Source organism: Sciurus carolinensis, chromosome 3 (genome assembly GCF_902686445.1).
Source record: "Sciurus carolinensis chromosome 3, mSciCar1.2, whole genome shotgun sequence".
Taxonomy (NCBI): domain Eukaryota; kingdom Metazoa; phylum Chordata; class Mammalia; order Rodentia; family Sciuridae; genus Sciurus; species Sciurus carolinensis.
Window position 1 is genome coordinate 130,509,004 of NC_062215.1, and position 18,880 is coordinate 130,527,883.

Sequence of the window (18,880 nt, forward strand, 5' to 3'; positions counted from 1 at the left end):
AAAAATATTTTTTTACTTTATTTTGCTCTCATGTATTATTCTGCTATAAACATTTTAGACATGTCTTCTGATGCACAAGAGCAAAATTCTCTCTATAGTAAAAATACGAAAGTGAAATTACTGGAAAATATGACAAGTGCATCTTCATCTTCGCTAGGATGCCTAAGTGTTTGGTGAAATAACCATATAAATTTACATATATATAATGTTTAATGAAACCTAAAAGCCTGACATCTTTCTTGACTACTTCATACTCCACATCTAATCTGGTAACACATTACTTTCAAAATACATCCAGAATCCAATGTTTTTTGCTCATCCTCTTACATGCATGCAGTTCCAGGTACCATCTTTATGTATCAAGAATTCTGACACACTCTCCACCATTACTATTTGCTTTAAGCTTCCATCTTTCTTCTGGATTATGAACAACAACCTTCTTTCTGGTCTCCTAGTTTACATTTTTTGCCTCCCATATGAAAGAATATTTTCCTTTTAAAACCTCAGTCCATATTTCTCAATCTTTTGCTGAAAACCCTACAATTGGCTTTCCCATCTCCCTAGAACCCAAAGCAATGATCTGGCACTACTTCATGCCTTCATCTCATTGCCTACATCATTCCTACTTGCCCAGTTTCTCCCTGCTTCACTGGCTTCCTTGTATGTCAGGCAAGCTCTACTTCCCAGATGAGGTGATGGCCATTTGCTGTGTGTGAAAATTTCTCACCCACCACCCTAGACTTCACCATGTCTCTCATTCTAAACTCCTCCATGTATTTATTTAAATTATCACCTCTTGAAGCCTTTCCTGACTGTGTTTAAAATTTCAGTCCTGCTCCTGATTCCTTCTCATTCCTTCATGAGGGTAGGAATTTTTGTCCCTTATTTTTTATTATAGCTCTGCTCTGATTCCTAGAATACATCAAAGAAGTACAACAAAAAATAGCTATAATAATAATGGTCAACTCATACAGTGCTTACTTCTCTAGATACTTCGAAGCAGATTATATGAATAAACTTATTTTAATTTCCTCAAAATGTTTTGGTGATGTGAAAGAGGTCAATTTTTTCCTCTCCATAGAAAACAAATATAATATTGGGCAGCGTTAACAAAAACAACTATTCTATGACACTGGAAATCCATTGAGAGAGCACAACTTGAGAAGATTTAATTTAAAAAATTGCTTGATATTCAGATAACCTGGAGCTAAAACAGGCTAGAAAGCCCATCTACAAAAGCACAGGGGGTCACTGTGCCACAAAGTTTTGTCTCCATTTTGTTGTGCCGCTTCCAGGTTGCCTACCCACTGACACACATCTGCAGCCCACATGGCATAGCCAGGGCAGAATTCCTTTTAATCTAACAAGGAAGTGGACTTTCTCATGAATAATCAAAGGGCGGCCAAATTCCAAATACCAAAGCTTGCATATTTTATAAAAAAAAAAAAAAAGTTGAGGGGAAGAAAATCCAACATATGAAAGGAGTAGTTAAGACAGCGATGGGACAAGAAGACGAGGTAAACAACCATACCTTGCGCAGCCAATTCTTTCCACCTCTCCTTGTTCTGCTGAATGATGTCCACCAGGTTGTTCTTGAAGCTCTTCAGGTCCACTGCTGTAAGGGAATAGTCTGGGGAATAGCTCCCGTCGTTCACCAGGCCTTTCAAATTGGATCGTCTCAGCACATCAGCAACATGTAACCCCACAATGGTTGAACTAACAATAATAATCAAAGAAACCAAAAGATATGAAGTCAGTCAGGATATGAGATGAAGGAACAAATCCTGAAAAAGAGTATGAAACCGGCTGTTGAAGCAGAACAGCAGATGCACAGGCCCTGTTATGAGCATGTGGCAGCCACTCCCCTCCTTTTCCCACTTGGAGAGAGCCAGGGACTCCCCTTCCTGCGCTTAGAGGCCTCGGATTTTTCTTCAAACTGTGGACCTCAGTTCTCAAAATTGAAGGCACATGCAGTACAACATTGTGCCACTAGATGGCAATACTACCCAATAATTATTCTAAGGATTGCCTGCCTAGTTTTAAGAAATAAGGATAATGATTAAATAATAAAAGGTTATTAAACATCACAAAGGTGAAAAAATGATATAAAAGAAAAACATCATACCTGCTTGCCCCACAGTTAGAAGTTTCAGTTTTTGAGGCTTCCTCTATAAGAGGAATAACAATTTTCTCTGTTGAGTCTGTCAGAAGAGAAAATGTTGGCTCTACTATGAAATCAATGAAACCTAAAAAAGCAAAAGAAAAAGAAAAAAATTAAAAAAATATAAATCCAAGTGACACAACTTCCTGAATTCTAAAGTCAGTAAAATGAAGAGCCTCTCTCTGGCACACTCCTGGGATAGTGAATACCAACTATAATATCAGTTTGCTTGCCCTTTGACACTATATTAATCCAGTAGCAAGATCTTTAAATATAGTTTAACTGTTCTATAAAATAATCTCTCAAGCAGTGTAAGTGTGACAATTTAGGCTTGCTAATTCAAGTATATTGACTTTCCTATTTAATATTCAGCTTTGCATGCTATTGCTAACAATAGATAGAGATCTAATGAGTGGGAATATGTTTTCCTTTCCCAATGAGAAGGATCATTACTCTTTGGGAAAGGTCCTCACTCGGTTGTAAATTTTATTACTGACCAAAAAGAAGATATGAACTCCAAAGAAATTAAATAATTGACGTTTTTCCCTCAGGCCATGGGAAGGCAACCACCTTTTACATTTTTTCCAACTATGTCAGTCAGAGCTTTCTTGCAACATGTTCACATTTCAAATTGCTGTTTATTATTCCCTGGATGTAAAGCGTTAGTTCGAAGCATGTGGGCGTGTGCTGTCAAATCAGCCTGAGAACAGTAACATCTCTGGGAGACAGCACTAAATCTACCGCTTTTTAGATGTCAGTATTGAATGAAGACTTTCACATTTAAAGTGCTCATCAAGATAGAAAATGACACACAGAGAAAGGGGCATTGTCCTCTGGGAACATTTACGACTCAGTGTTTAAGTAGAGGAGAGGACAAGATCCCTAAAGCCCCTGGAGAGGTTTGGTGCTTGAAATCAAGTGCTTGTGTTCTTAAACCCAACTGGGAGCAACAAACTATTATCTAAATATAAAAGAATAATGGGAAGGAGGGTCTTTAAGTGACAGTGCCCTGGAAATATCCACATATGATATAAGTAATTCTCATTTCAAGTAACTATATTATTCATAAAACATATTAAGATATGTTTATAATTTTAAAAAAACTCCCAATAATTTAACATTTTAACAGACACCTTCAAATCAAAGTAAGGTTAATTGCCCAGAGTGTGATTTTGAGTTCCGTGAATGGATTTAAATGACCAGGACATGTAGACTGACCAATGAGGCAATGTGGTAGCAACTTATAAGACAACAACAAGCCTCAGGAAACATCACTCCTTCCCAGTTTGCTAGGTGAAGTCCTCAAAACTGTGCAACATTGATGATAAGCACCTTCCTCGGTTTCTAACAGCTTTTGAACTTGGTTGGGGAGGGGAAAGATCACAGCAAGCAGCTTTCTGACCACCCTGCAGCTTTGTGGTACAACTGCCAAAGTACAGGGTAAGATGGCAATTTTCAATTTTATTGACTGTGTTGTTCAATGAGAAAGATCTTGGCTCAGGGAAGAACTCTTACAAATATTCATACCATGCAGCATAGCAATCATGTTTTAGTAATGGACTGGAGTTGAATTACCCAACAAAAAAAACAGATGACAATGAATATTTTTGGAAGCACTATTATTTTGCAAGTTTCTTGCAGTTGGCTTATCTAGTCATATCACAGGAACTTTTTCCCAAAAGAATATGAACTTGTATATTAAGCATACTATGGATACTTAGCATTAGCAGAATAGGAATGCTAATATTTTCATCAAATTGTATTATATCTAATGGATTAAATTATATAAAAACAACAATCAACAACAAAATGAAAATGACAGTCCCTTCCCAAGAAGAAAGCACTTTATTTTGTATTAAAGATTTCAGCCAGAATAACAGTGACATTTACCAGTTCTGCTTAATTGAATTCATTTTATGAATTAATTTCAATAATTTTTATCACAGCACCATCTAGATCAGTCTAAAGACAAACTTTATCATGAATATACAGTGAGTTTTTTTTTTCCTAGAGGATTTTGAACAAATGGCATACACATTTGAAAATAGACAACACACACCCACTTTGCACAATTACCATTCTTCCCATTACCTATTTGGGACTGGGCCACCATGGTTGAATTCCGATCACAAAGTGGGGAAAATGGAAGCCCTAGTTCTGCTTCTTTGTCTCCCTGAGGAAAGAAAAAAACAGAAGTGAAGGAGTGGAGAGACTGAGATAATGAGCAGCTTAGGTAGCACACCTTAAAAGCTGAGTCTTTCATATCTTAATCCAGCACTACTTTTCTACTTATTTATAAATATAACTAAAAGATCAAGTATCTAAAAATATTTTTTAGATGGTTTCTTTGGGAGGGCCTTCTGCAGAGGTAAAATCAGGAACATTTTAAGTGCCTGTAGACTTTGCTTTAGTGTTACAACCCCTTGATTATAAAGAGACTTTTGGAATTTTCAAAAGTTGCCATTTTAGTCTCAGCAAATTATTTAATATTTAAGTAACAATTCAACTCATGCACTTTTTTTTACTCCTTTTCTATGTAATGTCAAATATACCAGCAGAATTTCGGAATCGAGATTTTTGTGATTGGACAGCTTTTTCAACTTAAATGTGTATGAACATTTGGAAACATCCTTTTGTTTACTAAGTTTTATTAAATCTCCCATAAGAAATAAAGAGGGATGTCTTCAACATTCTTACATTCTTCATACATAATTTTGATGCATTCTTCTTCAAGAAAATACAAATCTCAGTGATTATTATTTACTTTTATCTAAACTAGATTAATTGAGCAAATGTGTGAAAGAATTACATTTATGTTTGGGTTTAACAACTCGGTTTTTCATCTAAAATTCAGGTGGTTGCTCTGGGCAAATATTTATTCTCACAAGGTTTATTGGTGTCTTCCTTTGCATTCAAGAGGATCTGTTTATGAAGAAAGGGGAGGGAGGACACTTCCTTGTTCCTGTTCATTTCAAATGTCTGACCATTTGAACAAATACTCTGAGGTCTATTTTCTTCCTAACATGCTGACCCCTGTGTCTCGTCAGTCCACAGTTTAGGAAGCAATGTCTGGCTCAAGACTCTGTGGTTCCCTTTCAGTCCATGGTCTCCTCTAACATTTGTGTATCTGATCTTTATATCATGTCAATATATGGCTTTGAATTTTTTTGAGAATATTTTCTGTGCATTCCCTTTACACCATGACTCTGATTACCGGCAGGAAGTTTGAAATCAGAATTATATAGGAAAATGGAAGTGTGGTCTGTAGCAAAGTAGCTACAAAAAGGAACATTTTCCTATGTCATGACTCAGAGAAGATAAGAAATAAGGGTTTCTTTGACCTCTGTCAGCAACTCCCACGTCAGTTTTCTTTAGAATTAATATTTATACTTATCTTCTGAATACATAGAAGGGAATTATTAATGCCATTGTCCTTGGAGTCAGGAGAGGTCACTGAATCATTGCTGTACAAGGGGCTCTGTCACCATAGACAGGTCCTAGCATGTGTTGAATAAACTCTCATCTGTGTCTTAACTTTGTGATCCTGTCTACTCATTTTAGGAATAAGATATAATGATAATAGTATCTGCCTAGTAGGATTATCTAAGATGATGTATGTGAAGCACAAGGGTAGTGCCTAATATTTAGTGAACAGTCATTAAATTTAGCTAATAAAAATCATAATTCATAATAGCAACAATGTGTAGCTATGTAAATTAAAGGTTTCCATGATGTCTAATGCATACCCTAGATTGTTTTAAACCACAGGGAAAAGATTTGTACTTAATTTAGCATGTAATGGAGAGGGATTGACTTTTTTCCTTCTTTTTCTAGCACAAAATTGGTATGACAAAGAAGTCCGTTTTTGAAAGATTAATTTGTCAGCAGTGGGAGGTTTGACTTGGGGTGATTTAAGGATGGTTCTTGGTTCACCAATCTGAATGAAAATGAATTTGTTGGTGCTGCTAATAAAAACCAGAGGATCTGAATTAGAGATAGATTTTAAGACTAATATGGAAGTGATTTGTAACATGTTAATAATAAGGTACAAGAAAAACAGTTTATCATTTAATAACAATACCACTAATAGTTAATATTAAAATAAAATGATAATAATAATAATATTGTTAAAATAGAAATAAAACTACTAATAGACTTTATAGGGAACATGGTATTGAAGATATTTATTTGGTATATGTAGATCTAACTGCCTTTTATTGTTGATTGATTATATGATTTTATTTATTAAATGCAGTTAAGTTTCATTTAACTTTTTTTTTTTTTTTGGCACGGGGGATTGAACTCAGTGGCACTCAACACTGAGCCTCATCCCCAGTTCTATTTTGTATTTTATTTAGAGACAGGGTCTCGCTGAGTTGCTTAGCATCTCGATTTTGCTGAGGCTGGCTTTAAAATTTTGATCCTCCTGCCTCAGCCTCCCAAGTCTCTGGGATTACTGGCATGCACCACCAGGCCCAGCTCATTTAACTGGATTTTATTTGTCAAAATGTTGCTATCTGATATTTAAGGACACAAATTTAATAACTACATTTTAATACTCATGGTTCTTTGGTAGCCTCCAAAATGATAATTTTGACCCAAAAAAGGCACTGTGATGATTAATCTTTATGAGCTAAATTTTATAGACTATTGGGTGACAATATTTGTATATATGACTTAGGCATTTGACAGATCTATACAGGTGAACATTCCTATAGTTGGAGTGAAGATTTAGTGTTCTATTTGCTTCTAGTACCTTACAACTAATTTAGAATATCAAATTTCCACTGCTAAAGCTCATTAAATACTAAAGTACATTAATTATTAAATTTACTTATAAATATTTCAAAGTGTTATTTATTCTTTGGGATGAATAAAGGCCATGAATACCAAGTTAGTAGGGGGTCCTGTAGCCAGACTACGAAGGAACTAGAAACCCAATAAAGCAAGTGGGTACTTCCAAGGGAAAAGGAAAAAATGTATAAAGGGAAAGTTTATATTCTCTGAGTATAAATTTACAGTTCTCCTTATTCCATCCATGAAGTATACTTACTTTATATCAAGATAAAATCAGTAATCAAAGCAATAGATGTTACATCAAAAAATGATTTATATTTTTCTTGGAGTTTGTGTTTTCATTTGATAGTATTGCCTTCAGAAAGCCAAAAAATATATATATACTTTTTAAAATCAGTATCTTAATATACACGTTTTTGGTGTTTAAATCGACTACTGCACGCAGCTGGAGAAGTACAAGGAACCAGAGCACTTGGTGCTGCCTTGGGTCCAACACTGTGTTCTGGGGGGTAAACCTGCAGGTGAGGAGGTGGTCAGGTGGCCCCATCAAACTCAGAACACTGACATGCATAGTCTAGAGCTTGTACCTGTCTCAGCAGTTCCCCTGGAGATTGCTGAGGTTTCCTTGATAAGCGATGACAAAGAGTGAGTAATCGTTCTTATGCTCTCCTCACAGTGTAAAAGGATCTGACAGCTAAACAAGGTGTCAAGTCCAGTGACTGAAGAGCACTGTCCGCCCCCTGCATTTCTCTGAAGCCAAAACAATTTCTACAGTTTTAATGAAATGAAGAAGATAATTGAGGGTGAAGTACAGAAATCTTGAAAAACTTCATGCGTTGCAATCTAAGTGTTAGTGACAGAAAGGACATCAACAACAAATATTTCAAGAAGCCCCTAGCACAGGCTTCGCAAAGGGTAGAATCTGAGGGACCACTGGTTCAAGTGAATTAATTGGTCGCTAAGGGAGGACAATGCTCTGATTTAGTCCTCTTTGAAGAGCTTATCTAAGGAATTTAGGCCATCTAATTACCTTCCCTCACTCCTTCTAAAAATGAGTCCTTCTAAGTTCTCAGAAAGCCACAAAAACTGTTGAAATGTTTAATGATCATAGCAACTAACACACTCACTTTCAGTAAAATTTATGATTTGGAATAACTGCGTTTTTGTGAGTATTATAACTCCTTGTATAACTGATATTTATAGCACTTTCATGCCTCTTGAAACTAGCATATTTGATTTTTACATTTTAAGTTATTATCCTGACTCATGCTACAGTTGTTTACACTTATGCAATACTGAGGGTTGTATCTACACAAGATCAGATCCTTGGCTGAGAACGGACTGATTGCTTTTTTGTTACTAGGAAATAAAATTTATTTTGAAATAACATACTTCATATTCTAGCAACACTGAAGAAAATTAAGGGGTTTCACTATATATAATTCAGGGTAAAATCACCATCTTGACCTTTCCTTTCAAATAATGTAATTTTCCAGTCATTTGTTTTTCCTTGACTAACAAGGTAATATTTATTCATAAATGTATGTTTCACCCTAATATTGTTTTTTTTCCCCATGTGTTACAAAAAAACTAGTTGAAGAATGGATCACTTCATTTAGTTATGTGGTACTAAATATAAAACACAAACAAATTTTCATGGAAGTGACTATTTTTTAAAAAATTGTTTTCTTATCATGCCAACCTAGATGTGTACTCAAAAAGAGAAATTTCAGCAAACACCTGTCTGCCTGTACTGGTGGTTATTCCTTGACTGGCACCTCCACCTGTGATCCCTCCCTTATGTTAGTCTTAGTTCAAATGTACCCATTACAACCAAAGGGCAGAGGCAACGGCGTGGATCTGCTGAACACACAGAGAGGGTCCTCTGTATTGATGAATGTCACAGGCTTGTTGTGAACATGCTTCAGAGATGAGGACCTCTTCTCCTTACCACCAACTGCTTAATCAAGAATCAAAAATACGTGTTTCTCAGGTCTGTAATTCTGGAAACAATCTTAATTTCCTCTGGCTATAACTTCCATTGGATTTAGAGGGTAAATCTGAAGTAGTTGCATCAAAGATAGGGGTAATATTGATGTGATTTATAAAGATGATGTAAATAGTTTGGTCTGCACTGGTTTGTCCTTCAGAAATACATGGTTTTAAAAATTCTTAGAGTCTACTGAAGCCCAATTGTTAGAAAAATGAACTGGGTAGATCATCCATGATCATCTCTAATTTTGTTCAAAACCTATTAAAGGAATTCCAGGTCTAGTGCTATATTCTACAGAGGGAAAAGAAAATAGCTTAAGTAGCTAATTTTTAAGTCTCACGATTATGCTGGGAATTAAAATTTTGTCATTTAGTAGTTACCTAAAGTTGAACTAAGGGATATGGTCAAAGGACACCTGGAAGTTCAACTTTAAGTTACCATCAAATAACAAAATAGTTCATATTTAATATTTTCTGATAACTTTACCTTGGAAAAATATAAAATTTAAAATTGACCAGAAGAATAACAAATACAACCAATTCTTCACATCCATGTTGTGGTTTATGGTATACGATGCCTGCTTCTATCACTTTGCTTTTCACAACCATCCTGAGTTGGAGGCAGGAGTTTAGCTAAGAAGATAGACACAGGTAAAAAGGTGAAGACTCCTCCCCACCATGGCTGCAAAGATGGAAAGTTAAAGTTTACCCTTGAGTTTTTCTCCAATTATCTCTCTATTTTGCATTATTAGTCTTCTTATGTTTGACTAATATTCATAAAATATTTTCTTTAACAAGGGACTGGGGATGTAGTTCAGTGATGAATACTGATCTAGAAAGCTTGAAGCCCTGGGTTCAATCCCTAGCACCACAAAAACAAAGCAAAAAACAAGAAATACAAAATGTTATAATCTGCAGCTAAGGGTTGTGATGATTTCTAGACAGACCTCCTTTGATTTGCCTCAAAACTCTAGCACAGTCAGTGAATCACAAAACATGGTATTAAAATTTTTATTTTAAAATTCTGAAAGAATGAAGGAATATATTTTAAAATTACATCAGTAAAGGGCTTTCTAAAATGAGAAACCCTAGTTACCTTGACTAGCTCCATACCAAGAAGGTGTCTATCAATACTGTGGATTTGACGAAGTGGTTGCTTCACAGATGTTATGTGAGGACGAGCAAAAGGAAAATGCATGCAAGAATCATTGCAGTTCTGAACATTGGTATAGATACTCAAATTCAGTTTAATAGTGTGAGTCAAATACATTCAGAGAAATGCATAAGCCAAGGAAGTGGAGCCATTGCTGTACTCAACTCCAAAGGGTCAAAGTATATGCTATGGCTAAGAATGAGTAAGGAGACTCATTGAATGCAAGAAAACCTTTTATGTGTTGGAGTTATTATATTGTAACGTATGTCTCATAGAGATAAACTGGTTTTGCTTGAACAGCATACTTGTTGACAGTACAAACTCATTTTGACCTTTAACTCAACATTTTCCTGTTTTGTTGCATGTATTTCTGAAGGGGATTTGAAAGTCATTCAATTTCAAAAGTGCAGAGTGAGAAATTATATTTTAATATAAGATTCCATTATTCTGCTGGATGCAGTAGCACATGCTTGTCATTCTAGCTTCTTGGAAGGATGAGGCAAGTTAAAGACAAGCCTAGGCAATTCAGTGAGATCCTGTCTCAAAATTAAAAGTAAAAAGGACTCAGGTAGCTTGATGGTAGAATGCCTCTGGGTTCAATCCACAATACCAAAAAAGATGAAGAAAAGAAGAAAAGGGAGGATGACGAGGAGGCGGGGGTGGGGGGGTGGTGAGACAAGGACTCCATTATCCAAAGCTCAAGTCCTAAATCAATTATGATGAACTGAGACTTTCATTTTGGAAGAGATAAGGCTATCTTAGTAGAGCAGTTTGATTTTTATAATCTACCGTATTAACATGCAAGTGTTACTCTCCTTTGGGCTATAAGTGTTTTACCTTACATGCTAAGGTCATTCAGGCAAGAACTACCCATTTCTGAACATTTTGGGGGATTCATGAATGCCTGTCATTGTCCACCAAATGTTCTGTTAAAAAACAAGCAAAGCAAAACAAACAAATATTGACACCTTCTTACTCTAGTAACACCATGTGAAAAATGCAGATCACAAATAGCATTCCAAGTGTCACAAGGCTCTACCTATTCAAAAATATAACCTTGATGTTGTGTGTGTTTTAATCTCTAATAGTTCAGATATCTGAGTCAAAGGTTACCAAGCACTGAGAATGACAGAGAAGCTAAGTAGTCCTATGGAACAATTCCCTCTACCCCCAAATTCAGATGTCAATAATCACGGCTGTCTGAAATCTTCATCATTTACCTTTATCATCAGTTACCTATCATCATTTACCTTAACATCAGTTACCTTTCTGAAACATTCAAGAACAGGGTGGTGAACTTAAAAAAAATCTCAATTCAATTTCATTAAATCCATTACTCTCATTACTCTGTCAGGTATTCTTTGTTTGGCGATCAGTAAAATAAAGGACAATAGAGCCATGGTATTATTGGAGATGTGATGGCAATTTTCAAGAGTATCTGGTATCATCAGAAATTTTTTAACACACTGAAATTTTAGGGCTTTCTAAAAAATTAAGTCATTTATGAGGTACTTGCATTGTGATAGATTTTTTTAAATTGAGGAAAACTTTATGTGCAAATCTGAAGTGTATTACCACAAATACCCTGTGTAACAAGTCAAGATACAGAGAATTTCCATCACCCCCAGAAAGTTCCCTTAACCTCTCTCAGGGAATCCTGCCCTGTGTAAGTACCCACTAGTCTGATTTCTATAACCACAGATAAACTTTGTCAGTTTTGAACCTCATATTATTGGTATTAAGGTTTGTTGCTGTTTGTTATCATTAGTCTTTTTTATTGTTGCATGATAATCCATGGTATGGCTATATTATAATTTATTTATCCATTTGTATTTCTGATGGACATTTGGATTGTTTCTAGCATTGGGCTTTTATAAGTAACACTGCTATTATTATTCCTCCGTAAGACTTTTGGTGAACAAGGATGCTAATTCATCTGGGTGGAAATGGTGGGACATAAGGGATATTAAGTCTAATTTTAGTAGATGTTATAAACCAATAGCTTTTCATGGTGACTGGAATGATTTATACTCCCACCAGTGCCATGTGATACTCCCATTTTTCCTGCATTCTTGATAACATATAATATTGTCAGTTCTTTTAATTCTAGTTGTTCTGGTGTAAATGTAATATCACATTTTGGTTTTCATTTGCAATTCCTATAAGTAAAGACAATAAGCATACTAGTCTGTATGCGTTTATCCACATTTTATCCACTAGTATATTTTATTTTATGAAATATCTGTTCAAATTGGCACAGTTTTATTTTTTTATTTTTGATTTGTTCGTGTTTTTATGTAGACACAACTTGTGTTGACACAAGTTCCTTGATAGTTCAAATATATTTGTAGTTCAAGTATTTTCTCTATGGTGTATCTTTCCATAATGGTGTTTTGGAAGAGTAGAAGTATTGAATTCTGCTTTTGTCTGGTTGACCTTTTTTCTCTTTTATAGGTAACACTTTGTATGGCTTTTCTAAGGACTATTTACCTTCCCCCAAGGTTAGAGAGAGATTCTCCTGCATTTTCCTCTAAGAGCTTCATAGTTCTGGGTTCTGTGTTAATTGCATGGTCCACCTTACTTTATTATTTGTGTAAGGTGTAGGTAGAAGACAAGTTTCCTTTTCTCCCACATTTTTTTAAAATTATTTTTAAAAATTTTTACAGATTGCATTTTGATTTACTGTACACAAATGGGGTACAACTTTTTATTCCTATGGTTGTACACGATGCAGATTCACATCATTTGTGTAATCGTACATGTACATAGGGTAATGATATCTGTTTCATTCCACCATCTTTCATAACTCAGCCCCCTCCTCCCTCTCATTTCCCTCTACACACTTTTATAATTGTTGTTCCATTTCCATTTGTGAAAAAACTTCCGTTCCCCACTTGGTTATTTTGCTGTCTTTGTAGAAAACTGCATATCACATATGTGTGGTTCTACTTCTGGAACCACTCTTCTATTTGATTGATGTATTTCCCTATCTCTATGCCAATAACACACTGTTTTCATCACTGTAGCTGTCTACTAAGTCATGTAATAAGGAAGCATGAGTTCTCCAACTTTCTTAGACTTTTTCAAACTGTTTTGGTGATTTTAGATTTTTACATTTCCATCTAGATTTTAGGGTCATCTTTTTAGTTTCTACCAAGGAGTTTGTTTCAATTTTCCATAGGGATTATACTAAACATATTAATCAATTCTGGAAGAACTGACATCTTAGCAATATTGAGACTTTCAATCCATTAATGTAAATTATCTCTCCATTTACATAGTCTGTAAAGTTTTTCTCTCAAAGCTATTTTGTGGTTTTCTGCATAGAAGTTTTACATGCATTGATTAGATGTATTCCCAAGTATTTTATTATTTTATGTTGACATAATATTGCTTTTTAAATTTCATTTTTACTTTGCTACTCGCATATAGAACTACAACTGATTCTACAATTCTGACAAACTCATTCGTTAATTCCAGTAGCTTTTGTAAATTCCTTAAAAAGTTTCATGTAGATGCTCATGTTTTTGCAGATTTTGCTTATTTTTAATCCAATCTTTTCATTATTTCCTTTTAGCATCTTATTGCACTAGCTAGAACTTCAAATGAAATATTGAATAAAAGTGCTTAGAGTAGATACCTTGATCTTAGTATTAAAATGTTTAATATCTCACATGGAAGTGTTATATTAAGGTTTCCCATTTCCAGTTTGTTGAGTATTATTTTAACTAATGTTTGTTGAATTTTTTCAGGGGGATCCTGTGCCTTTAAGAATGATATAATTTTTTTCCCTTTTTTCTTTTAATGTGGTGAATCATTTTAACTGATTTTTGAATATTCAACTTACTCAAGTCATGATATGTGATCTTTTACTATGTTGCTGAATTTTATTTGGTAATATTTTAAGGACTTCTCTATCTAGTTTCATGACACTATTGGGGTGTAATTTTCTTTATTTGAAGTCTTTTTCAGGTTATCTAAGGGGTTATGCTGCCAATATTCCCTTTTTCTCTGTCATGAAAAAATTGTGTAAGACAGGCCTTATTTCTCCCTGAAATGTTTGAGATAATTTACTGTCTCTCAAATGAATTGAGTAGTAGGAATGGAAATCAGAATTAAGAATTAAAGTCATCTAAACCTGGAGTTTTATTCATGGGAAGAGTTACATTACAAATTCAATTTTTAAAAATAGATAAATGAATATTCAGATTATAATTTTATGCTGTTTTAGTAATTTATATCTTTCAAAGAATTTGACAATTTTATCTATGTTGTCAATTTTATTGATATAAATTATGAATAACATTTCTTATCCTTTGGACATACATAAGATATATAGTAATATTCCCTCCTCCTTCACAATTTTTCCTCCTTTTTATTCTGCAAGTAATTTTATTACTTTTTCAGAAAATAGACTGTTATCTTTATAACTCTTGCTATTGTTGTTCTTTGATCTATTTCTTTGATTTTTGCTTTTATATTTATCATCTCCTTCCACTGATTTATTTTGGTTCAATTTTTTAAGTTTGTCTCATTCATAAAGGACCTTTTTTCTAATACAAAAGCATTTAAAGGTTTAAAATTTCCTCTATGCACTGTTTTAGTTTCATTCAACTAATTTTCCTGTTTTGTTTTCATGATCATTCAATTTTGAATATTTTAAAATTTCTTATTAACCTGACCAACATCATTTTATCTCTTCATATTTTTGTCTTTTCATCTCTAATATGAGAAAGGTAGTCTTAAGATCTCTAAAGTCTCTTTAGATTTATCATTTTCTGGTTACTGATTGGTAGAGTATATAAAAATTATAATTTTTAATTGACCATAGCAGTTAGCATGTAGGATGTGGTGTACTTTAGCATTTAGTCTATTTTTAAGTGCATTAAATATTAAAATATTTTTCCCAAACTGTTTTTAATATGAAAATATTTGAATTTGGTGTGGCTACTCAGTAATTTTATCCAGGACTATTCAGTGCTATTTAAAATTAAACTATATCTATCAACATTTGGAGACAGAAAACAGTCATTCAAGTACGGCAATGTATTTGATATTTACATCTTCGGAATAACTATAAAATTGGTGAATAAACATTCTAAATAAAGAACTATTCTGAGAAATGAAATAATCTGAAAATACAGCAATAAAAGAGTTTTTCTAAATAGTGCTATGTTAAAATACAGACTATATCTGGTCCTCATTTCTGGAACCTGGAACAGAGCTTCAAAGACATATGGTTCACTGAGTGACAGGTGACTCTTTACTGTGTTCAAGAGACAACCCATGGTGGACCCCATAGTTAGCTTCAGCATGGAGGCTGATCAACAAAAAGAGCAACCAAATGATTAAGGAGTTGGAACTTGGGCCAGTCTGACCTTCTGGTAGGGGAGGGGGCACATGGACAATGATTTAATCAATCATGCTATATAATGAATCCCTGATAAATACTCTGGATACTGAAACTTGGTAGAGCTTTCTGACTGGTGAGTACACTGATAAGATGGGGATGGCACGATCTAACCCACCTGTAGACTGCATGGATGTTCCATGACTGGGAAACTTCCAGACCTTTTCCTAAGTACTACTTTATTTAACTATCACTGGGTTGTATCCTGCAATATTAAGTATAACTCTTTTCCTGAGTCCCATGGGTTAGTCTAACAAATTATCAAGTAAGAGCCACTGAACTTATAATTGGTTGGTCAAAAGAGCTGGTGTCCTATGGCCCCACTTGTGGCTAGCATATGAAGTACACTCATCTTGTGGAATACTGAGTCTTTAACTTGTAGGATTTGAGGTTAACTTTGAGTGATTAGTATCATATTTTTACTGTTATATGCCAAAGGAGGACTATAAGGATGATGGACAGTATAAAGACACTGTAGAGAAAAATAAATGTAAATACTTATTGCAGAGAATACCAGCCATCCTCCATCTCCACTCTTCTCATATAAAAATACTTTGTTGTTTTAGTTAGGCATGTGCCTACACAGCTAAAAACTCTATTTCTATGCCTCTGTCGCAGCTATGCACATATGACTAAAGTCTGGCCAACAAGATGTATAAAGAAGTGGTATGTATCCTCCCTTTGCCCTTTCATTATGAAGGCTGTTTTCTCTCTGTCCTGACACTTCTCTCTTAACAGCAGATACCAATTCTAATCTGTTTGTTTCTTTTCTATCTGAGCCTGGCACTTGAGATCTAAGACTTGACTCTTTAAAAAAGATGCATTATACTATACAGGATTATTTAGCATATTTATCTAAAAGATTAATAAATTATTTGAAAATCCACAAGAATGTATTATGCCAGTTGATGATATTTATCCACAAGTTCTGTAGAGAAAGTTTGTGTTAAAAATGCACAGTCACTATTTCCAAAATTATTTGCACAGAGTATGAAAGAGGCACCTGCAGGAAAAATTCCTCCATTAGGGCCATGGTCCACCTGTAGTGCAGCTTCCAGGATTTGGCTGGGTGACTGATGTCTGCTGCATGGAGAATCAGGGACATGGTTTTGGCTCTGTCAATTCTGTCAAAGAAAGGACATGCTCAAATTATCAGACAAAGCAACTAATTACTCTTTTCTGAGTTCAACTTCATGGTACTTTAATGTGACAGAAGAAAATAACCTACCCTTCAGGCTGCTGCAGACTGCTTCTTATATTTTTAATTTGCTGGAAGTGACCTGACATGTCAGTGGATAAAACCATTTCAATCACTAAGTTCCGAAGATCCCTGCAGAAGCATCAAAAGGATAAAAATTTCAATTGGCCATTAATTGGTCTGGAGCATAACCTTTCCACAAATATCGCAAACATATATTTTTTCCTAGTGGATATGAACATAAAAGTTACTTCTATTTAAATATAAAAGTGCTCAAAAAGATTCAACATCATTTTGCCTATTGATTCTGAGGGATTCAAGAAGTTAACAGCAGAGTGATGTGTGAATGATTGTCTGGTATGACTTTCCTTCTCACCTCACAGCCTTCTTTCCAACTCATAATTTCTAAAGTCTTATTTTCCTATCCAAAAGAATCTTTGGCTATTTTAATGAGACATTAATTTAACAATAATTTTGAATGCTTTAAAAGTAAAACATGTAGCCCAGTAGGGTTTAAGAACATTTAAAATTCTTTCAGTCCATAAAACCAATAGGTTTAATGTGTTAGGGAAGAGACAGGGGCATCCATTCTCAGGACAGTTCCTGTTCCTTTCTTGCTTTGCGTCTTTTAAAAATTACTACTATTAATAAAGGCAGTACTATTTATCCAGATTTACTCAGTCCAGGCACTCACCTAGGCCTATGTTGCAGTTGCTTTGTAGGTACATTAAGACATTTAATCCTCAGAGCAACTCTATGAGGGAGTATTAATATTTTCCACTGGAAGATCTTAAGCCACTTGTTTAAGAGATGGCTGATAAAGGATTCAACTTGAATTCCCACTCCCAAAGCTAGTACCTGGACCACTGCCTAACCATTGTGCCAACTTCCCATCAGAACTCCAGAGAGGTCAACATGTTCAAGTAAGTAGGAATTTTATTTAAACTTTTAGGACTTGGCTTTCCATAATGTAGAGCAGTAGGCACTATTGAAATGTTCAACCAAGATGGTGACTGATACAGCTGACCATATCACAAAACCTGTTCATGACAAACTCTTCTCATAGTAAGTGGGGAATGAGCCACCCCAGCAAAGGCTTGCATGATCCACAATTCTTTGTTTGCTCTGTATAGTTAGGTAAAAGTTACTTATGCAGAAGATCATATTTTGTTTTCACTCTTTGGTGGGGCCGACAGAGTAGACTAAATCAAGGTGTGGAGTAATCTGAATTATGATCTTGCATCAAAGATATTTTATCTTAAGATGGTATTATTTGATAACGTATTTTCAAAGGAACCCCATATTGGGTTTGCTGTTGTAAATTGTGGATACTCAATTTAATATGATTTTCAGAGGGAGAAATCAATATTCTGGTATCATTTATAATATTGAACAGCTTGCTTAGAATACTTTACTGAAATATTAAGGGAAAAGAACAATTGAAGGTAATTTATAAAATTATTCATTACATTTTTCTCTGAACTTGTGACAAGATCATATTAGAATAGCACTGAACAAAATATTTATATTAACTCAGGAAAATAAGACTAAAATTTTGTGAAATCTATAGAAATTAATAATGTATTGTGCTTTGAAGATAAGTGATCATTAACTGCCTGATATTAGGTCAATAAACCAGGCAAAAGAATATACCAGGGAAATGTTTCTTAATTTATGAACTTTTTGCCAAAAATTTTAAATTAATGTGATTCTGTGTTACTAAAAGTACTTTAAGAAATAAATAGGCATTTAGAGCAAAGATATCCATATTTTAAATTTCAGAAAAATGTTATCAAGATTATAGTATAAAAAAAATCAATCTGGGGGGGTTTGGAAAGTATTTAATCTATTAAATTCTATAATACATATTGACATAGGTACTATTAAAATAATTCTATAAAACATTTAATTAGTATGACTCTGAAAAGTTACTGACAAGAAATTTACCAAATATTATCACAATAAATTATCAGAATAAATTATTGAAGATAGTAAAGAACAAAATGTAGGAAATAAAATCACACTGAAATAGCAAAAGAGTCAACTTTGAGGATAAAATGGTTAACTCAAAGGAGTAATAAGAACAACAATTAATATCAATATTTTCTCTGAGAATGAAAACCACTGATGAAAAACTAACACTCTAGCTGTAATTAATCTCTTTCTCGG

At 34.3% G+C, this 18,880-nt stretch overlaps 1 protein-coding gene across 2 annotated transcripts in view; it reads right to left on the reverse strand.

The window, feature by feature from the left end:
• The window catches only part of Pde1a (phosphodiesterase 1A), a 342,540-nt gene that overhangs the window by 30,877 nt on the left and 292,783 nt on the right, over positions 1-18,880 (reverse strand). For both annotated transcript variants that reach the window (XM_047542640.1, XM_047542641.1), the window contains 5 exons: positions 16,742-16,843; positions 16,517-16,637; positions 4,253-4,334; positions 2,126-2,246; positions 1,532-1,716 (listed from right to left, as the gene is read on the reverse strand). In XM_047542640.1, the coding sequence (XP_047398596.1) occupies positions 1,532-1,716; positions 2,126-2,246; positions 4,253-4,334; positions 16,517-16,637; positions 16,742-16,843 (611 nt within the window). The remainder of the gene's footprint in view (positions 1-1,531; positions 1,717-2,125; positions 2,247-4,252; positions 4,335-16,516; positions 16,638-16,741; positions 16,844-18,880) is intronic.